This window comes from Phaseolus vulgaris, chromosome 10 (genome assembly GCF_051622355.1).
Source record: "Phaseolus vulgaris cultivar YP4 chromosome 10, ASM5162235v1, whole genome shotgun sequence".
Lineage (NCBI taxonomy): Eukaryota > Viridiplantae > Streptophyta > Magnoliopsida > Fabales > Fabaceae > Phaseolus > Phaseolus vulgaris.
The window spans coordinates 35,989,933-36,013,122 of NC_143507.1; the positions used below are offsets into that span (position 1 = coordinate 35,989,933).

The 23,190-nt window shown below is 34.4% G+C and overlaps 1 protein-coding gene across 1 annotated transcript; it reads left to right on the forward strand.

Moving 5' to 3' along the window:
• The first annotated feature begins 1,995 nt into the window (after nucleotides 1-1,995).
• Nucleotides 1,996-17,765, forward strand: LOC137819420 (uncharacterized). The gene is made up of 12 exons (XM_090296142.1): nucleotides 1,996-2,916; nucleotides 2,992-5,025; nucleotides 5,218-5,475; nucleotides 5,728-6,426; nucleotides 6,592-7,410; nucleotides 7,679-8,359; nucleotides 8,456-9,350; nucleotides 12,478-12,725; nucleotides 14,305-15,015; nucleotides 15,115-15,954; nucleotides 16,077-16,781; nucleotides 16,884-17,765. Exons 1-12 carry the CDS (start codon nucleotides 1,996-1,998, stop codon nucleotides 17,763-17,765), a joined length of 9,693 nt encoding a protein of 3,230 aa, XP_090152268.1.
• The last annotated feature ends 5,425 nt before the right edge of the window (nucleotides 17,766-23,190 follow it).

A 23,190-nucleotide genomic window follows, 5' to 3' on the forward strand; every position in this document is an offset into this window, starting at 1 on the left:
AACCCTTATACAAAATATTGGTTGAGATACTCAATCTCGAACCACCTAGCCATAATATAAACAAAGAGGCCGACTTATTAGATCGGGCCTCCCAATCTCTTAGAACCTTTGACCGACTTCATGGAAATCAAAGGTTCTAGGCACCAATCTGAATACGAAAAACTAATACCATGTGTTTTGGATGAAACCCATGACCAAGCCTTCATCTGTGCCAAATGAAAAATTTCGGCGTGATCTACCCTTCCTCCTTTGAAAATTCTCCTATTCCTATGAAACCATAGTTCTCCTATGACTACTATCCATACACCTCCCCAAATTTGATTAACGCTTTCCTTGACCCCAACCAACCTGAAGCCTTCAAAATGTTTCTTTGGCTCCCTATGTAGCGTCGTTGCCATCTCTATCCACTTATAACACTTGGGTCACACGAGCCAAGTGACTTTACACGTACAAAAGAGATGGGATGTGGTTTCCTCCTCCTCCCCGCACAGACAACACATAGAGAAAACAACCTAGGGAACAAATTCTTAAGACATCCTTGGTCTAATCATTTATCCTCCCATAGTCTAATTCTATCACCCTCTCCTAATTTCCAGCCAATGCCATTATTAAACCAATTCATCCCTTCTCCCTCACCACATATATTTTTCATAGGTCTCTCCACCACCAAGACTGATAGCGAGCTTGGTTAATTACGCAACCTGATTCCTTCTCGTATTTAGATCTTAAAATTTCTTTTCATAACCCTTTATCCTCATCCCCCATACGCCATTTTCTTTTGGCCAAAAAAGCGTAGTTAAAAGTTCAAATATCCTTAATACCTAAGCCCACTTCTTCCTTAGATTTACAAAGTTTCTCCCAACTTACCCATGCTATATAATTGTGATCACTCCCCACCCCACATGAATTTTCTCTGAATATTTTTGATTGTTTGAAATATTGATATACTTGCTTTAAAAAACGGAGAGATAAAATAGGGGAAGAGCAACAAACATAAACTTAACAAGATAAATTCTACCCGCCATATAGAAATGTCTCCCCTTCCATGCATTTAATTTGGACCTAATTTTATCTATAATAGGCTCCCAAAACTATTTTCTCCTCGGATTCCCACCCACCATTAATCCTAAGGAATACCCATTTTTGTGCAATTTAAGGTGTTGGCAAAGGAATTTGATGTTCTCCTCTGCAGGCCAATAGAGGCTATATGTGATTTATGATAGTTAATCTTAAGGTCCGAAGCAAGCTCATAATATCTAAGAATGACTTTAAATGTAAATGTGCTTATGACTAGCCTCACACATAAAAGGATATCATTTGTAAACTGCAAAATAAAGGTTTCAACTTCTAAACTTCCTATTTTCAATCCTTGAAATTTTTTTTTCTTAATTGTTTGCTTGATTAATCCTGCCAACCCCTCAGCCACAATAAAAAATAAAAAAAGAGCCAGAGGATCTTCTTGTCTCAACCCCTAGTTAGTTTAAACTTTTTGTAGGACTTCCACTAATCCAGATAGAGACTGATGTTGATTCCACACATCCTTTAATCCAACAAATCCATTTTCATCAAAGTCTAATTTATTCATCATATGGTACAAAAACTCTCAACTAATGAGTCATAAGCCTTTTCATAATCCAACTTGATAAAAATCCCACTTTTCTTCTGCCTCCTTATTTCTTCTACAATCTCATATGCTACAAGTACACTGTCCAACATTTCCCTATCCAATAGAAAAACTGACCGACAATCATCTATAACCCGAAGGATGAACATATATAGAAGAACTGTAGAATTTATTCAGTGAAATACAAAAAGAAATCGATCTCTGGAGATAAGAATTTTAGAAAACTACACTTTGTTATCTCAAAGAACAACAAAACTCATCATCTCTCATCTATATTTATCGATTCATTACTTCTACTATATTATCTCTTAATTAATATTTTACTGTGATTTACACGTATGCATGCAGAAAAGATGTAGTTGAGATGCAACATGGCTTCTCTGGTCGCGTGTTATCAATTCCTGACATCGTCACCTCGTGCAAAGGCGTGGCTAAAGAGGCAATTGATTCAACTTAACTTGTACGAGGCAAGAGTTCGTGAAGTAGAAGATGTTGTGGAGAAGCTCAAGAAGAAGAGAGATACTATTCAGCATACCGTTGATGAGGAAGAACGTCGACATGGCAGAAGAATTCACGTTGAAGTTAAAGAATGGATAGAGAGTGTGGATAAACTCATTCTCGCATATAAGGATTTCCACGAGGACGAAAAATGCCATAACTGTGCAGTGTTTGACTTTTTCGAAAGTGGTTATCTTCCGAAGCCGGGGATAAGGTATCATCGAAGTAGAAAAGCAGATGATATCACAAAGCAGGCAAATGGGTTGCTGCAAAATACAAAGTTTGACATTTTGTCTTATTGGTCTGGGCCACCCTCCATGGCTGCATTTTTTTCAAACCTTGGTTATGAAAGCTATACATCAAGAAATGACACTGTGAAAAAGATTACTGATGAATTCCAAAAGCCAGGTGTTAGAATGATCGGTCTTCATGGGTTGAGTGGCGTTGGCAAGACCTCTTTGGTGAAAGAAGTTGTGAAGAAAGCCTTGAAAGATAAGATGTTCGAAGTGGTGACCATGGCAAGTGTGACAAAAAACCCTGACGTAAGAAAAATCCAAGGACAAATTGTTGATATGTTGGGGGTTGTATTGGAGGAGGAAAGTGACATTGCAAGAGCTGTTAGGATTCACCAGATATTGAATAATGAGAATAAGAGCACGCTTGTAATCCTAGATGATCTTTGGGAAGAAGTGAACTTTAACCTGCTGGGGATTCCATCTGAATTAGAGAAAGATGATGGCGTAACAAATTTCAAAGGAAAATCCCTTGATGTTGATAGCTTCAAGAATGTCACTGTTGGAAAATCCCCCAGTTCTCTTGATAGGGTGAAGAGTGTCAAACAAATAGATATCCTTGGTAGTGGTTTGAAGAATGCCAATGAAGGAAAATCCCCCGTTGATGATGCTTCTGATCTGGTGAAAAGAGAAAAAACTGTTCCTCAGTACAAAGGGTGCAAGATTTTGATGATTTCTGAAATCAAGCAAGTGTTATTAAGTCAAATGGAAGGGAAAGAAGAGTATATTTTCCCCTTGGAAGTCTTAAAGGAGAAGGAAGGAGAGATGCTGTTCAAGAAAAAGGCTGGAATAGATGGCAAGAATTCTGAATTTGACAAATTAGCAGCTCAAATTGCCAAGAAGTGTAAAGGGTTGCCAATGACAATAGTTACCACTGCAAGGGCACTGAAAAATAAGAGCCTTTCTGTATGGGAGGAAACTAACAGAAAACTTGAATCTCAAAACTTAACTGGAGCACCTGAATTTTCTACAAAGTTGAGTTATGAGCTTTTGGATGAGGAACTCAAGCACACTTGCTTGCTTTGTGCTCGCCTGGCTCATGATGCATTGATTATGGACTTGGTCAAATATTGTATTGGTTTTGGTTTTCTTCGAGAAATTAACACAGCAAGGCAAACCAGAGACAAAGTACATACGTTGGTTGCAAAGCTAAAAGAGTCAGGTCTGTTGTCTGACAGTTATTCAAGTGACCATTTTACCATGCCGGATACTGTTCGTACCGCAGCTTTGTCAATAGCATATAAGGAAAATCATTTATTTACAATGACAAAGGGAAAAGTGGATGAATGGCCTGATAAACTTGAAAGGTATGCTGCTATTTCCTTACATCAATGTGACTACATTGAAGAGTTTCCCAGGAGAATAAACTATCCAAGACTTAGAGTCCTTCAAATTGTCAACAATGATACACGTCCTAAAATACCTAAAAACTTCTTCAAAGGAGTGAAAGAACTCAGAGTGTTGATATTGACTGGTATTCATCTCCCCCTCATTGATTCTTCAATTTCATGCTTGCATAAACTTAGAATGCTTTGTTTGGAGCAATGCTGCATGCTAGATGAGGAACTATCCATCATAGGAGAGCTGAAAAAGTTAAGAATTCTTAGTTTTTCAGGATCTGATATTAAAAGTTTGCCAGATGAGTTGAATGCGTTAAAAATGCTACAAATTTTTGACATATGTAATTGCTCTAAACTTAAAAAAATTCCATATGGTGTCATATCAAGCTTGGTAAGTTTGGAGGAGTTGTATATGAGAAATACCTTGATTCAATGGGAGGATGAAGAGCAAACACGTCAAAGTAAAATAGCTCTTCTTTCTGATCTGAAACATTTGAATCAATTGACAACTCTAGACATACAAATCCCAAATGTTTCCTACTTGCCAAGGAATTTGTTTTTTGACAAGTTATATAGTTACAAGATTGTTATTGGAGATTTGAGTTCATTTTTAGAGACTGATTTCAAGATGCCAGAGAAATATGAAACATTGAAATTTTTGGCACTGCAATTGAAAAATGGATCTGAGATTCATTCTCTAAAGGGGATCAAAATGCTGTTTGAAGGAGTTGAAAATTTGTTTCTTGAACTTAATAATAGTGTCCATGAAGCCCATAATATTGTCCACGACCTTTTTTATAGATTAAATTTAAAAGGATTTCCATATCTCAAACATTTGTGGATTGTAAATAATTCTACCATTCAATCTCTGATCCATCCAAAGGACCGGCAGCACCCTGAGAAAGCTTTTCCAAAATTGGAGTCATTATGTCTCAATAATCTGAAGATGAATGAATTATGCTCATGTAAACTTTCTGAACCCTCTTTTGGTAAACTGAAAGTCATCAAGATCAATCTCTGTGGTGATTTGAAGAATGTCTTCTCAATTTCTGTGGTTAGACTTTTAAAAGTTCTTGAAACAATTGAAGTTTCTGAATGTAATTCTTTGAAGGAAATTATCGGTGTGGGATCACAAAGCAACCCTGAAAAAACTGAGTTTCTTACTCTTCCTGAATTACGCTATTTGAAGCTACAATCTTTGTCTGAGTTTATTGGGTTTGATGCCATTCCTCCGATAGAAGGAGGGAAAACAAAACTCTTCCACGAAAAGGTGCGTTTATAATTCTCCTCCAAATTTCTTTGCTAAAACTTTTTTTTTCACATTTTATTTTGTTCAACTAATAGAAAAGAGTTTGTAAGGAGTTAAACTTTAAAATAGAAGAAGTTTATTTGTCTATTACGAAAATTAAGTTGATCAATTCCTTAGTTTTTTGAGACACTAATCACGTGTGTCTCTTTGCAGGTTGGAGTTTCAAAATTAGAGAGACTGGAGTTGTCCTCAATCATGATTGACGTTATTTGGAGTGTCGACCATCATTCAAAAAGATTATCTTTTGAAAGTTTGACACGTTTGGATGTTAATGGTTGTTGGAAATTAACATATTTGATTTCATCTACAATGGCCAAGAGTCTGGTGAATCTTCAAAGCCTTTATGTAAGTGAATGTGATAAGATGAGAAGCATCTTCTTCCCTGAACAAGATTCAGAGAAGGATATTATGGTAAGAAGATTGGTCTGATTAGATTCAATGTTACGATTTGAAATTGCAAACCCACAATCGTAGTTTCAAATAGTACAATAATTGATGTTGTTTGTTTGTAGATCTATAAATGTTATATTAGTCCATTTTAAATTTTAATAGTTTTTAATGTTTATTATAACCAAATTACTTCATGCTTTTTCTGTTTATTAATTTGTTTTCTCTATTTTACATGTAATTCCATTAACTAATAGTAACTGTGTACCAAAATAGGGTAGCATCTTTCCAAAATTGAAGAATATGAAACTTGGCAGCATGAAGAGTCTGAGCAAGATATGGAATCCGAAACTCCCTTCAGACTCCTTTAACAAACTAGATACTCTAATCATTGAGGAGTGTGGCAAACTTGAAAATGTAATGGAGGGAATATTTGGGAGTCTATGCAACTTGAGAGTTACAAATTGCAGGTCCATGCAAGCAATATTTAACATACGTGAGCAAGTTGGGGATGTAGCTAATAACTTGCAAGATGTTTATTTAGAAACACTGCCAAAATTGAAGCTTGTATGGAAAATCAATAATGAAGACCGAATAGGGATTCCTAAGTTTAACAAACTGAAGAAAATGTGGGCACAAGATTGTGGTGACAGCTTGGAATATATATTTCCATTTTCTGTAGCCAGGAGTCTTGATAATCTTGAATCTCTTGTGGTTTGTAATTGCTGTGGATTGAGTGAAATTGTTGCCGAAAGGGAAGCTACCATCACGGGTAGAGCCAGATTTAACTTTCCTAAACTAAGCACCATCAAGTTTTCAGAACTGCCAAAACTTACGAGCTTCTATCCAACATCCTATGATTTATCATGTCCATTGAATGAGCTGTCTATTGAACTTTGTAACAATCTAGAACCATTCAACAAAGGAACCGAGCACGCACAAACAAATCCTGTACATGTATTCTTTCCTGAAGAGGTTCTTGTACTAAGCCCTTTCAACTCTTGAACCACACTATCTAATTCATGCAAAATTAAATAGCAAATGATAAAAATGGAAACGTATTCTTCCACTTTCATTGTAATGTATGTACATTTTATATTGATATACTCATCCTTTTGTTTACATGTTTGTCAATTATAGGTTATCAATAACTTGAAGTCCATGCAAATTGAGTCTTGGCATGCAAAGTCACCAAGCAGTTATATGGGTAAAAGGAAGCATCGAAGGGATAACTTAGAAGAGCTTTCCTTATCTAGATTAATGGATACTGAGATTTTATATTCTTTCCTACACAGAAATCCTAATTTGAAAAGCCTATCATTAAGTAATTGTTTCTTTGAAAAGATATTGCCTCTAAAAGAAGATACAGAAATTGAAAACTTAGGAGTAGTTCCAAATCTGAAAAGCTTGAAGTTGATAGACTTGCCGAAGCTTGAAGAGATAGGCTTTGAACCAGACATAATTCTTGAAAGGTTAGAGTTTTTGATTTTACAGAACTGTCCCTGTATGATTACTATTGCACCTTCCTCTGTATCTTTTACTCGCTTGACAAATCTAGAAGTGGTCAACTGTGATGGATTGCAAAGTCTAATGTCAGCATCTACTGCAAAAAGTTTGGTTCAGCTCAACAGCATGAAGGTAGTGAAATGTGAATCCCTGATGGAAATAGTAAGAAAAGATGGAGAAAAATCGGACAAAGTTGTTTTTCAACAATTGAAAGCCCTAGAGCTTGTTTCACTGAAGAACCTCAAGAGTTTCTGTGTCTCTGATTGTGACTTTGAATTCCCATCATTGGAGAAATTAGTAGTGAGTGCATGTTATAATATGGATAATTTTTCTGAAACAGTCACCAGCTCACCAATTTTACAAAATATACATGTTATTCATGGAAAAGAGAACAAACGATTTTGCTGGGAAGGAGGTATAAATGCTACAATACAAAACATATTCGAGGAAAAGGTATGTAATTTTGTATGATTTTCTTGACTAAATTTTTGGTTTCAATTTTGTTCTCCCATTTTTAAAAGTTAAATTAAATTTGTGGTAAAAAGAAAAAAAGAGAAATAATTATGTTTTAGCTTCAGTTATCTCTTTAAAGAATAAAAAACCTGTAAACATTATCTAATTATCCTCCTCTAACCAAGAAATAGAAGAAAGCAATGACCACAAGTGATTGTCTGACTGGAATAGATATTATACAGTGAACTTACACAATATATATTCACAGAAATTTTTTGAAGGCATGGAAGAGATGAGCCTTTCTGAACATCAAGAGCTACAAGAAGCGTGGCAAAGTGGAGCTGGTCTGCAAAAGCAAACTAGCTGGTTTTATAGTTTGAAAATTTTGAAGCTTGAGAACTGTGTAATTCAACCATGTGCAATTCCATCTAATATTCTTCCTTATTTGAGGAGCTTAGAAGAACTGCAAGTACGAGGTTGCAACAATGTTGAGGTAATTTTTGAGATGAAGGCTGAAGAGGGTACTGGAACAACATTCTACTTGCAGAAATTGACTTTACAAGAGCTGCCAAAACTTAAGGATGTGTGGGAAAGAAACGGTAAAGGAACTCAGAGCTTTCAAAATCTGAAGGTAGTCAATGTCAGTGAATGTGAAAAGCTGCAAACTGTGTTTCCTTTGACCTTGGCAAAAAATCTTAAGAAACTTGACGAACTTCAAATACTACTTTGTCATGGATTGCATGAAATTGTTAGAAAGGAAGAGGATACAGCAGCTGTGTTTGTGTTCCCATGCTTAAGTACACTTCATCTTGGTGATCTGCCAGAGCTCATTTACTTCTACTCAGAATCATTTACTTTGGAATGCCCTGTGTTAAATAATTTATTAGTGTGGAGTTGCCCAGAGTTGGAGCTATTTGGAAGTGCTAAATCCATTTTCTTTGATCTAAAGGTAATTCAGTAACAAGAAATGCGCACTTTCTATATATTTTACGTTTCACCTTTTAATACTCAGTCCTCACCCTTTTATTTGATTTTCTTTCACTAGAACATTTGCAACCTTGAGGTACTGACACTTGACTGGGAACTCACATTGGTGTTAAGGACAAAGTTGGGAGAACCTTTGGACAACCTCAAATATTTAAATTATATTCAGCTGTTGTTTGATGCTGATGAGAATAAAAGACCTTATTTGCCCATTCAAATACTCCAGAAGATGCCCAATTTAACAAAAATGAGTATACACTATTGCAGTTTCCTCGAGTTATTCCAGACTCAAATCCCAGAAATTGTTGAAAAAAGGGTGCTTACAGACTTGAAAACATTGAAACTGAATAAAGTTTCAAAACTCCAGTCCATTGGATCGGAGGACTCACCATGGTTAAACGTGATTTGTGACAGTGAAAAGCTCCAAGAATTATATATTCTCAATTGTCCTGATTTGAAAACTTTAGTGCATTCTACTCCTTTAGTGTCTTTCACGTATGTGAAAGAAATGTTCATAGACAGCTGTCAAGAATTGAAGTATTTATTCACATTATCTGCTGTGAATAAGTTAGAGAACCTTGAGCATATAGAAGTCAGACACTGTAAATCAATGGAAGCAATAGTCTTGAAAGATGAGGGTGTCATTTCAGAAGAGATCATATTACAGAAGCTAAAGCGCATAGATCTAATTCTTTTACGAAGCTTGAAATGCTTTTATTCAGGCAATGACACTATGCGCTTACCCTCCTTGATGCAAGTGGAGATATGGAGGTGCCCCAAGATGGAGTTTTTCTCTCGAGGAGAGATAGACGTAAATTCTTCTTTTAGAGGAATTCAAGCTTCAAACAACTCAAGTGATGAATTGGTCTTGTACAATAATCTTAACTCTTCGGTAAAAAAGGTGTTCCTTCAAGAGGTAACCACTTCTAATTATGAATCAATTAATTATGACTATGGTTTGTGTGAATTTAAAGAATCTAAAACAAGAATTTGTTAAGTATTAAACTCAAAACCGCCATAAGTTTTGTTTTTTCATGGAAATTTGAATGACCAATAATTATTATCTTTAATTCTTATTTTGAATGTAATTTATAGTATGATTTTAAATGTAATTTACAATATAGTTGTTACAAGAGAGAACTGGTGAATTGGAAAGTCGATATTGAGACTATATAGTAATATTATACTCTCTATTTGAAATGCAGTAAGAAATAAAAAAGTTGTCTCTGTTAACAAATTGGTATCAAAAGCTATGGTGAGTGTAACCAATAATTTGCCACAACCTCAACTAACAAATATGGAAAATTATGAGAATTTGAGCATCCAAATGAAAGTCCTTTTTGGATCTCAAGATGCTTTGGGGTGGTCCAAGAAGATTTCAAAGAATAAAAAAATACCATAGGATATTCAACAACCAAACACAAAATGTTGAAGGAGACACAAACAAAAGATAAAACAATTTTGTACATGTTTATCGAGTTGTTCATGATGAGTCAATTCTTGAGAAGATTATTGGTGCCTCAACTTTGAAGAAAGCGTGGTACATTTTGGAAAACTTGTTCAAGGGTGTTGATCGAGTTAATTAATGCATCTTCAAACTCTTTGAGGAGAGTTGGAGGCCATGAGAATGAAGGATTCAGAAGATGTATCTATTACATTACTCGTGTGCAGACGGTAGCCAATAAACTCAAACACAATGGAGAAACTCCCATGGATGCAAGGGTCGTGGAGAAAATTCTTTGATCATTGATTGATGACTTTGAAAATGTTGTATGTGCAATTGATGAGTCAAGAAATTTGGAAGCAATGACCATTGATGATCTCACGGGTTCTCTTGAAGACATGTGAACAACGAAAGAAGAAAAAGAAATAAGAAGTCTTGGAGGAAGCCTTACAAACAAAGATGACCATCAAGGGAGACAAGGTGATGTATGTGCAATATAACCGAGGAAAAAGATGTGGACGTGAAGGTCGCGACTTTAGTCGCAACGGAGGTTGTTGTCGTGAGTTCAACAATAAAGAGAGAGGAGAAATGAACCAACAAAACTAGCATGGATGAGGTCACGGTCGTGGAAGAGATGGTCGTTCAAATAGTCAAAATGTTGAATGTTACAACTGCGAAAAACATGGACACTATGAAAAAAGACTGTTATACTGAGAACAAAGTGGAAGAAAATGCAAATTTAGTCGAGGAAGATGAGACAAAAGATGAAGGGATTCTCATGATGGCCAATGAAGGTGTCACTCTAGATAGTGACATGGTATAGGGTATCACGACATTGGTGCTAGTAGTCACATGTGTGGGCACAAACACTTCTTTGTTGATATACAAGAGATAAAAGATGGACATGTGTCTTTTGGAGACTCAACAAGGGTCGGGGAAAAATATGTTTTTCCCTAGAAAAGAAGGTACTATGGAGGACTTCTATTAAGTTTTTTTATAGCAAAAAATAAAGAATAAAATAAGGAGTACTTAGGGTGTCCCAACCCATATACAAAAACCAGGCTTGAGACAAAGTATTGCAAGTTGACCCAAGACAACCAACCAACTAAAGCAAAAATTAAGTCTGCAAAAACGTACAAATGCATAAATATATAACCTAAAATTGTCGTCCTCCCATCATTTTCCTAGCTTACAACTTACATAATTCCCTAGTTCATCAAATTAAGCAAAAAAATCCAAACAAAATACAATATCTTCAACATTGGTCTAAACTAACACCCCAATTAACTTGCACCGATGGAAAACATTATTCCTTGAGGCAACTACAATATAAATATGTGATGTGTGCAGGTTATCATTCCACTCCTTTGAGATTTCCTCAACTTATGAAGGAATTTTATTATGTATCTGACTTGAAAAGTAATATTCGTAATATGGGACAATTATTGAAGAAAGGATGTTCGATTTTCATGAAAGACTGAATGTTGCACTTGAAGGACAAAAATGATAGAGTGCTCGCACATGTGGAGATGTCAGAATCGGATGTTCAAACTCAACTTAAAGAATATACAAGACAGGTGTTTGCAAGTCAACATGGAGGACAAAACATGGTTATGTCATTTATAGTTTGGACATTTACACTACGGTGGGCTAAAAGAGTTAGCAAAGAAGAACATGGTCCATGGGTTATCATACATGGACTACATCAATAAATTTGTGAAGGTTATGTATTTGGTAAGCAAGCAAGGACAAATTTTCAAAGAAGGTATAATATCGTGCAAGGAGATGCCCTGAGTTGGTTCATACTAACATATGTGGCCCAATCTCTCCTAGGTCTTTTAGTGAGAAGAGGTATTTCATTACTTCCATTGACGACTATACAAGGAAGACTTGAGTTTATTTTTTGAAGGAAAAATCAGAAGCATTTAAGGTGTTCAAAAATTTAAGGCAGTGGTAGAGAAGACACAAAATTTATACATAAAGGCTTTACGGTCAGACAGAGGCGAAGAGTACACGTGAACCACTCTCACAAACTATTGTGAGGAACAAGTTATCAAAATATTCTTGACAACACTATATTCATCTCAACAAAATGGTATTGTGGAAAGGAAAACTTGAATAATACTTGATATGGTTCGATGAATGTTGAAGAGCAAAAAATGCACAAGGAATTTTATGCGAAAGTAGTGTAGTGCGTTGTGTATGTGCAAAATCCATATCTTCATACAAAATTGATGAATCAAACACCACAAGAATCCTAAAGTGGTTATAAACCAATCATATCACACCTTAAAGTGTTTGGTAGTGTAGCCTACGTGCACCTTATCAAACAAGAACCAAACTTGATGATAAGAGTAAGAAATATATGTTTATTTGGTATGATGAGAAGACAAAGACTTTTTAGTTGTTTGATCCCATTGATAAAAAGGTGATTGAGAGTCGAGACGTATGAAGAAAACACGTGGGACTAGAAGAATCAAATGGTTGCAAAACAAGGAAAGTAATTGAGTATTATACCAATAAATATTCCAATAATTTCTCTATATTACGAAGAAGAAGAGCCATGCCAACCTAAGATACGAAGCCTACAAGACCTATATGACTCAACTAATGAAACACATTGATTTGCTTATTAGCAGACTCAGAGAACATTGAATTTGAGGAAGAAGTGAGAGACCAAAAATGGAAAGCTGTAATGGACAAAGAGAAAAAAGCAATTGAAAGAAATGGAACGAGGGACTTAGTAGAGTTTCCAAAAGGATATAAACTCATAGGTGTAAAATGGGTGTACAAGAAAAAGATGAATGTCCAAGGGGAGATTGAAAGGTATAAGGCACAACTAGCCGCAAAAGGTTACAAACAAAAGTTGGAAATTGATTATGAAAAAGTTTTTGCTCTGATTGCAAGAATGAAGATAATTCTACTTCTTTTGTCTCTTGTTGCAAAACTCAAGTGACCAATCTATCAAATGGATGTGAAATCTGCATTTTAAAATGGAGTCCTTGAAGAATATGTCTATGTAGAGCAATCGTCAGGGTAGATGAAATCTGGAAAGGAGAGCAAAGTTTTGAAACTAAAGAAAGCACTCTATGGGTTAAAGCAAGCGCCCCATGCTTGGAACATCCAAATTGAGACTTACTTCAAAAGGAATAAATTTTTACAATGTCCATATGAGCTGCACTGTATGTTAAGAAAGAAGAAGGTAATTTACTTTTTGTTGCTCTTTATGTTGATGCTCTTATTTGCATGGGGAGTAATGAGAAGATGGCTGAAGATTTTAAAGGTTATGAAGCAAGAGTTTGAAATGACAGAGTTAGGATTGATGAAGTATTTTCTTAGCCTTGAGATTAGACAAGGAGATTTTGGAATTTTTGTGTCCCAAGAAGCACATATGTGAAGGATATTTTGAAGAAAAGCAAGACGGAAGATTGTAATCCGGTAACAACCTCAATGAAGTTCGGTATAAAACACTTTAAATTTTAGGGAGGAGACCAAGTGAATGCAAGTGAATACTGTAGTTTAGTAAGGAGTCTACAGTATCTCACATGTACAAGGCTGAACATTGAGTATAATTTTCGTATAGTAAGTCAATTCATGGAGGATCTAAGACACTTGCACCTAAAAGCTATTAAAAGAATTCTTTGATACATTCGAGGAAAAAAATCACTTGGGCTACTCTACTAAAAAACAAATGAATTTAAGTTGGTTGGATACTCTGATAGTGATTGATGTGGAGATGTAGATGATTGAAAAAGTAGAGTAGGATACATGTTCTACATGGGGAATACAACATTCACATGACTCTCAAAGAAGCATCCAATCGTAACTTTGTCAACATGTGAGGAGGAATATATTACAACATATTGGTGTGTGTCAGACGATTTGGTAAATAAATTTATTATGTGAGTTAAATTTGCAACAATGTGAGACAACTGAAATACGAGTTGACAACAAATCAACTATTGAATTATCAAAGAATCCAATTAATGATGAGAGGAATAAGCATATTGATGCTCATTTTCATTTTATTAGAACATGTGAAGAATGGAAAAGTAAAAGACATCTTGACAATTCTATTTTGAAAAATTGAAGGAGATGATTGGAATGAAGAATATGAAAGGTTTTAGTTTAAACAAGGAATTTGTTAAGCATTGCCATCAGTTGTTCTTTCTTTTATGAAAATTTGAATGACCAACCATTATTACTTTTAATTTAGGGTTTAGAACGTTATTTATAGTATGGTTTTATATGTAATTTATACTATAACTGTTATTAGAGAAGATGTATCGGGAAGTTTATTGTGAGACTATATAAGAATATTGTACTCTCTATTTGAAATGCATTAAAAATCTAAACTTTGTCTCTGTTGACAGAACCATTGTAGATTTAAAGCGGTTATTTATAGGTAAACAAAGCAGAGCAGGCAATTGATATATCTGATGATAAACCTATTGCAATATTTACAGGAGTTTTTTCAAGCCGTGGACAAGGAATGTTTTTCTGATAATCTTAAGCTACAAGCAGACCTGCGTTGTAAAATTGGTCTGCAAAACAAATGGATGGCCAATTTGGAAACTTTGAAGCTGCAGAACTGCACTCTATCATATGCAATTCCATCTTCTATTCTTGCTCTTTTAAACAACTTAAAAGAGTTAGAAGTACGAAATAGTGACCAAGTAAAGGCAATTTTTCACATGAATGACGACACTGAAATTACAGCAACAGAATCCCAGTTGAAGATATTGACTTTAAATGGGCTACCAGAGCTTACACATGTGTGGGAAAAGGACACTCACAGAATTCTCATCTTTCCCAATCTACAAGAGGTTGCTGTCAGTTATTGTGCAAGGCTGCAAACTTTATTTCCTGCTTTCCTGGCAAAAAGTCTCAGTGATCTTAAGAAGCTTAAAATAGATTCCTGTGAAAATTTGCAAGACTTGGTTGAAAAGGAAGAAGCAGCATTTGTAACAGAAAAGTTTGTGTTCCCTTCTCTAGAGGATTTGGAACTCATTAACTTGCCCCGGGTTACTTGCCCTAAAACATTCACTCTGGAATTCCCCGCCCTAAAATTTTTATCTATGAGGGATTGTGATGAGTTAGGGGTATTTCAAAGTGTATATGAACCCATGGGTGCAGGTACTTCAAGCAGCAGACTTCCTCTTATCTCAGATCCGAAGGTAAGTTAAAGCATCATAAAATTTACTCTTTTCTCCTTTCATCTTTTTATCTAATTCACACACCTTTTGATCCGATTTGTCGTTGTCTCTAACTGTTAGGCCATTTCCAACCTGAAGAAACTGACTCTTGATTGGAAACAAATTCTGGCATTAAGCTTATGGTTTAAGTCACGGCAATCAACAGAAGGCCTCACAAATTTAAACAGCATTTCCTTGTTCTTTGGCGCTGATGAGAATAAAATGCCTATGTTGCCCATTGAAATACTCAAGGCACCAAATTTAATAGAAATGGGTATAAACAATTGCAAAAGTCTCGAGAATTTCCTTGCTCAAAACCCCAAAATTGGCGAGGAGGAGATCCTGGGACAGTTAACAATATTGAGACTACGCAATGTGTCCACTCCCCAGTTAGAGTACTCCCTAAGCTTAAACATAATCTGTGAGAGGCTCCACAAGTTATATGTTTCTAGATGTCCACATTTGAGTACATTAGGAGTACATTCTACTTCTAATAAAGTGTCTTTCTCTTGTCTGAAAGAAGTGAAAATATACAAATGTCCAAACATGAACTATTTATTTACATCTTCAGCTGCAAAAACGTTAGTGAACCTAGAGAAGATTGCTGTCAGAGAATGCAAATCAGTAACAGAAATAGTGGCTAAAGAGGGAGATGCAACTTCTGAACCCATTAAATTTGAGCGACTCCACACCATTTATCTATTATTTTTAAGAAGTTTAGAATGTTTTTATTCTGCGAGTGACACTCTGCAATTATCATCTTTGAAAACTGTGGTAATACGGAGCTGCCCCAACATGAAGATTTTCTCCCAAGGAATTGAATCCCTTATGGAAATTACGTTATCCATGGATCAGGAAGCACACAAGTTAGCCCCTCCACAAGATCTTAACACCAGAATAAAAGAGATCTCACAACGAAAGGTAAAAATTTCAAGTATGTGTTCGGAAAGATATTTATAATTTATTTGATCTTATCATATTTAATGAATATCTACAAGTAATTTAGAAAAATTATAAAAATAAATCTTTTGTAATATTTACAGGAGTTTTTTAAAGCAGTGGACAAGGAGTGTTTTTCTGATAATCTTGAGCTACAAAAAGATCCGCATTGTAAGTTTGGCCTGCAAAACAAATGGTTGGGCGATTTGGTTACTTTGAAGCTGCAGAACTGTACTCTGCCATGTGCACTTCCATCTGCTATTCTTGGTCTTCTAAAGAGCTTAAAAGAGTTGGAAGTACGGGATAGCGCAAAAGTAGAGGTACTTTTTTATATGAATGACACTGAGATTACGGAAATAGCATCCCAGTTGAAGATATTGACCTTAAAAGGACTATCGAAGATGACACATGTCTGGGAAAAGAAGAAAAATGGAGTTCTCATCTTTCCAAATCTGCAACAGGTCGTTGTTAGCAATTGTGAAAACCTGCAATCTTTATTTCCTGCTTCCCTGGCAAAAAATCTTAAGAGTCTCAAAGGACTTGAGATAGAATTTTGTGCTGAGTTCCAAGAAATTGTAGAAAAAGAAGAAGACACAGAAGCAAAGTTTGTACTCCCTTGTTTAGAGGAGTTCAATCTTTCTTCCTTGCCACAACTCACTTGCTTTTACCCTCAAACATTCACTTTGGAATGCCCAGCCTTAAATAAATTATCTGTGTCGAACTGTGAGAAATTGGAGTTATTTCAAAGTGCACATTGCATGGGTGAGGGTACTTTAGGTAACAGACAGCCTCTTATCTCAAGTCTAGAGGTAAGTGCGCATCAAAGAATCTGCAATCTCAAATATTTCTTCCTTTTTTTTCCTATTACAGTCCTTAATTTCTGTTGAATTTGTGTTTGCTTTAATTGTTAGGTCATTTCCAACCTGAAAGAGTTGGATCTTGATTGGAAACAAATTCTGGCATTAAGATCAAGGCTTAGGTCTGAAAAATTTACAGGAGTCTTCAAATGTATAAATAAAATGATCCTGTTCGTAAACGGTGAGCAGAGTGAGATACCTATGGTGCTCAATGAAATAGTCCATACAACACCCAACCTAAAAGAAATGATTATGGCTTCACCAAATTGTAATAACCCAGAGATTTTCTTTGCTCAAAACCCCAAAAATGGTGAGGATGGGATGCTCTTACAGATAAGAATTTTGACACTCGTCCAAGTATCTGCTATCCGGTCCATCCAGTCAGAGAACTCATCATGGTTAAACACAATCTGCGAGAAGGTTCACCAATTAACTGTCGCCCAATGCCCTCATGTTGAAACAATAGGAGTGCATTCCACTTCTACAATGTCTTTCTCTTTTCTGAAAGAAGTACGTGCATACCGATGTTCCCAATTGCAGTATTTATTTACATCCTCAGTCGCCAAAAAGTTAGTGAACCTCGAATTGATCATAGTCAAAGAATGTGAATCACTGAAAGAAATAGTGGCCAAAGGGGGAGATGAAGATGAGCCCAAAAGAGAAGATGAAGATAAATATGTAAATGAGATGGAATTCAAGAAGCTTGAGAAATTGACTCTTACCTCATTAGACAAATTTGAAAGCTTTTACACCGGGAGATCCACTTTAAATTTCCCATCCTTGAGAAGAGTGTGGGTTCAAAATTGCTTCAGCACCAAAGTTTTCCGTTGTCGTGATAAAGTGCCTCCGAAATTTAAGGTGATAATAGATGGATTCAGTTGTGAAGGTGATAAAAAACCTCTGATCATGCAACAGTTTGAGGAGGAGGCATCCTGAGTTAGTTTGGTCACAAATTCTCTAGACTTTTAAGTAAGTACATTATATGATTTTCTATTCCTCTTGGAAATGAAATTGGCATATGCTGATCAACTGCTATTGACTTTGTGTGAAGACATTCATCATCTAATAACTTTTCTTTGCTTCTGCATTTTACATAAATCAAGAATTATGAAATGTTAAATCAAAAAATATTTTTCCTTAATATGTGTTTGTCATCACTAATCACCTTGTAAATAATTTGCTTCAGGAAGTTGTGTCAGCTGAAAGAAACTTATTGTCTTTGCGTTGGCTTATGCTACCCCTGAAAACTTGTTTTCTTCTTTTCATTAAGCACAATAACAGAGAAGAAATGGAAGTTAGTGAGTTTATTTTCCTTCTTGCATTCCATCTTTTTATAAAACATGGATCTTAAAATAATAAATGATAACATGACAAGTTTATTCTAAAAGATTGAAGGAAAGGAAAGTTCTGATATAAAAAGTTGATAAAGCAAGGACAGTAGTCAGAACTAGAATTTTAACACTAGTTCAGACAATCAAAATATTGATTGTCAGGTTGTCTCATGCCTTACAAAATCCAGTTGAAAGTCTGTGAATCGTTCACTTCTCAAAGTTGGGATTTCACTTGCTGCACTCATGAGCAGATTCGTCTTATTCTCCTAAGAGTTTTAAATTGTTCCACACTCTAAAGTTATTTTAAAAAAAAATCAAGTTGCAGGGAATCAAGGGACTCAAAGAAGGAAATGATAGCGACATGACTACAACTATCAACAAACAGAGGCTTTTTCTTTGTGTTAGAAGTGCAGTGTTGATGAATAAAGTTTCCCTATATATACCTACAGGAAACGTGAATGGTTCTCAAGATATAAAAGGTTGTATGTGAATAAGTGTTGTTCCTGTATTCATACAGGAGCAGATGCATGTTGCTTTTAAATTATGGGAAGGATGTTTCATACATTTGACTAATATTGGTTTAGAAGATTTGAATTGTTTTAAATTGAGTTCTTGAAGGATTTTTTCTGAAAAAATTTGACATGAGTTTATTTGTAGAGAAAGATGCTCCATTGATAAGTTGGAAACTGAGCATTGCATCTCTACACATGTCGTGTATGGTTGTCTCTCTGTTATAAGGTGTTTCATGAACAATACCTCAATCCTCTTCTATGATAAATGCCTTGTGTCTTTACCTCTTTGTGCATATCTTAGAATTTCTTATATTTTCATAGCTTTGAACTTTGATCACTTTCATGCTAATCATGGTAATTAGATTTAGGATTAATGCTTTTATCACTAGAAATTTTGTTGACTTTTTTTGTCTATATGTTGTCAAAGAAAGGATTTGATGAAGATTTCGAAAGAAGATACTTTGGAGAAGTATAAACTAATTCTACTCCAAGTTTCTTCAATTTTTATCATCAATTTTAGGGATTTGCAGGAAAGTTTCTGGTTGTCATTTTTCTCTTGAGAATTCATGGGCTGAGATTTCTCTCTTTTGTTCTAAGAGGTGATCTTTTAGTCAGCATATGTATAATTAACTAGGTAACGTTAATACCTGAAAACTCTAACAGAGACTAAAGGCACTAGATTATCTTAATAGTTGCACTTTTTAATTATAATAACAAATATAACTAAATATTTTATATACTCAATGTATAGCACAGATATGGATACTGACACGACACGAATACTGACATGAAAATACGTATAATCTCTAAAATGTAAGATACGGAGACACATATCTATATTATATAATTTTGAATTATATAAATTGAAAATAAATATTTATGTGCAAAAGTATGTTCCAGATTCTTTTAGGAGCAGGAATATATTTTTCATGACTGGTTCAAAAGAATTTGTTCCTTATTTTTATAATCACAATAAAAATTTATACAATAAATTTGAGTTTTTAGAAAATTATTATATTTATACTTTTTAAAATTGTGTTAGAATCGTGCTAGAAATTTAAAAAATCTAACAAATATTTTTTGAATTGAACACTTCACCGATAAGTGTCCACGAGTGTCGACATTGATACGTGTGTTTGACATAGATACGTCATTTAAGAGAAATGTCTGAGCCTCATAGGTCACAACCCATTAACGTTTTCATATTTTCACATATACAATTTTCATACATGCAATAGAATGTTACATGTGAAATAGAACATCAGATTATCTAATTTAATCGGTAACAGTTAAATAAATCATTATCAACAAATCAATGTTTTATAAGATTAAGAAGTATAACAAAAATTAAGCTAATAATTTAAATAACATTAAACATGCTTAAACTTTCTATATATGTTGTAGAATTAAAATGTGTGAACATATAATATAATTTTTATTTCATTACTTCTTTTCAAATAAGAATATAATCTCTCTAAATAATCTTACAATAGACTTCACAAATTCTACACTCTCTCATAAAAACTATACTATAAAATACATTTAAATCATAGTATAGATGACATTCAAAACTAGAATTAAAGGTAATAACTATTGGCTATTCAAATTTCAAAATAAAATTGATGGCGACTTTGAGTTTAATGCTAACAAATTCCTCCCTTAATAAGATTTTTTTTTTACATATTAGTCATAAAATATTGAATTTTCTTTTATGTTTTTAGAATATTCCTTTATTTTTTAGATTTTTTTGTTTAGAAAAGTATTTTTTTGAACATTTAATTCTTTATTAAAAAAATATATTTTTATTTGAAATTAATGTTTCCACATTAGGAAAATATAATTCAAGTATTGATTTAGATATCTTTTATTAATTTGAGATTTGAGATGTTATATACAGTTGAACATATTAATTTATATATATTTATATATGTATACAATTTACTTTTTAGGGTTTAGTGTTTGTAGAAGGCGGATACACAATTGGATTGGATGAACATTGTCAATTTCAGGTATGACGGTGTTAAGTTAACCCTTGAGACGATCCCTGAGGAAGTCAATTTTAATCGAGCACTAGCATTATTGTCCATGATTTGTGAAGATTTCAGGGTCAAAATGTTAGAAATGTCGGTAGTCTGAAAATGAATCACTAGTGCAGAAAGGCAAAACGAATGCGGCTATTTTACATTTATAAGGGCGGCTATATAGCCGCACTTGATCAGCACGCATTCTTAAATAAGAGATTTACAAGTGCGGCTATTTAGCCGCATTTGTAAATGCGATTTATAAATGCGGCTATGGTAAATAACCGCATTCTTATTTAATTATTTAAAAAAAAAATTAAAACCCTAAACCCTAAGGCAGCAATAGCGGTGGCAGCAACAACAACGGAGCAAATACGACATAGCAATAACCCAAACAGCAGGCAATGAAGCAGTGGTTACCTTCATTAATACAAGAAAACAAATAGATAAGAGAAATGAAAAAAATATATGTAAACCAATGGTGAAGAAGAAAGAGAACTCGAAACGAACTTACAATGGCACAAAGAAGACAATGAAGGCTCGTAGAAAACGAGAGGAAGCACGAGAGCAAAAACAAAAGAGAAAATGAAGCGTCAGAAAACCCTTCACCAATGCAAGAAAACAAACAAATAAGTGAAAAGAAAATTTTTTATAAACCATTGGTGAAGAAGAAAGAGAGTGAATCGAAACGAACTTACAATGGTACGAAAACACAATGAAACTCGCAGAAGAAGAGAGGAACACCAGAGCAGAAACAAAGAGAAAACTTGAAGCGCCAAAAAGGAAGAAAGTATGAAAGCGTAAGTGGCGCACTTCAAAATTAGGGTAAAAAATGATTTAAGAATGCGGCTATTTAAATAGCTGCATTCGTAAATCATGCGCTTTGATCTAAGAATGCGACTATTTAAATAGTCGCATTCGTAAATCATGTGTTTTAATTTAAGAATGCGGCTTACAAATAGCCGCATTCGTAAATGAAATTAATTTAAAAAATGTCACCACGTTTTGAATGACAACGGCTAACCCTAAAACCACATTAAATAAATAGTCGTTGTATATACATTTTGTGCTAGTAAATGACCGACTATTACATTACACATGGGTGCATATGTTTTGCCCTCGTGGAAGCAACTTCGCACAACTATTGAATGAAGATATTTTCATGTTGTGGTTAATGAAAAATAATATAATGATTAATTGGCCTAATTACATCATGTAGCAATGATCAAATGTCGTGTTAACAACATGCCTCTGCCATATGAAATTTTGATAACACAGATCTTGTAGGTGTATGGCTTCGACTTGTCAAATGAGCAAGCAATAATGCTAGGATGGAAGCATTACTTTGGGAAATTAAATATATTCCAGGTTAATGGTGTATGGCAACTTGGTAGGCCTCACCAGGCAGACGAAGAAGATGCTGAAGAGGATCAATTGGCACAAGAAGATGTTCAAGGTGGTCAACTTGAGTCTGCAATCCCCAATCAAACCGAATTGTTAACCCAAATTTTGACCGGCATACAAAACATGAATTCTCGGATTGACAAGGATGATCAAATGATGGACTGAATGGAGGATACCTAACTGAATTCGACGTCATCAAGTTCATTGATTGTCTTATCATTATGTTATTGTCTTTATTACTTTTATTTCTATTTTTCATGTTGAACATTAATGAATTGTTATTGTTATTGTTATTAAGGTTTTATAGTAGTTTTCATGGTACTTATTTATATAATGATATTGTTTTGATTGTAACTTTTATATCATTTTATTTCTATTATGCATAAATCAAATTTGGGCTCCATGACATAATATAGAAGTTCAAGAGCATTGGTTGAGTGACCTTTAATGTCTGTGTATCACAACACATCGTCGTCTAGTTGTACCTTGTGTGGTGTGCAAAACAATGATACTTTTACCCATGCTACTGCAAGCACAAGTGCCTTCGTTGCTCATATTTGTGATTGTGGAGAGTTTGTTATTTTGAGAACAACAAAAACAGAAAAAAAAAATGCTAGAAAATGATTTTGGGGTTGTCCCAAGTACAAGGTAAAATTTATTGAACTAGGTTTGATACAAACTTAAGAATGTTATTTTAAACTTATTTATTGTTCAATTTTATTTTTTTCTTCAAAATAAATTACAAGTGGCATGGTCCTAGGTTGTAATTTTTTCAAATGGTGCATTGAAGTCGTTGTCAATGAAAAAAAGATGCAATTATTGTTAGACAACGGAGACATATATGTCTTCTAGAAAACAGTTTGAAGGTCTTCATAAGAAGGATTAAAATGTTATTAGTGGGGATTTGTAACATCCTTAGTTTTACCCATATATAATAAAATAAAAGTAAAACAAGCAATATCTAATTATAAATAAACATATACTACTTTCTCATATTTGTGTCTCAAAAGAAATATCCCTCTTCATAGGGATTTAATATATACATCAAAAGTTTTAACAACAAAACAAAGCATTCAAATAAAACTATCTCGTC

What these genes read in the sequence shown, in the direction of transcription:
- LOC137819420 (XM_090296142.1), top strand. Translation starts at nt 1,996, where the DNA reads ATGGCTTCTCTGGTCGCGTGTTATCAATTCCTGACATCGTCACCTCGT. An exon ending in ATAGCTTCAAGAATGTCACT is followed by an intron (nt 2,917 to 2,991) that starts GTTGGAAAATCC and finishes AGTGGTTTGAAG; the next exon opens with AATGCCAATGAAGGAAAATC. An exon ending in CCATTTTCTTTGATCTAAAG is followed by an intron (nt 8,360 to 8,455) that starts GTAATTCAGTAA and finishes TTCTTTCACTAG; the next exon opens with AACATTTGCAACCTTGAGGT.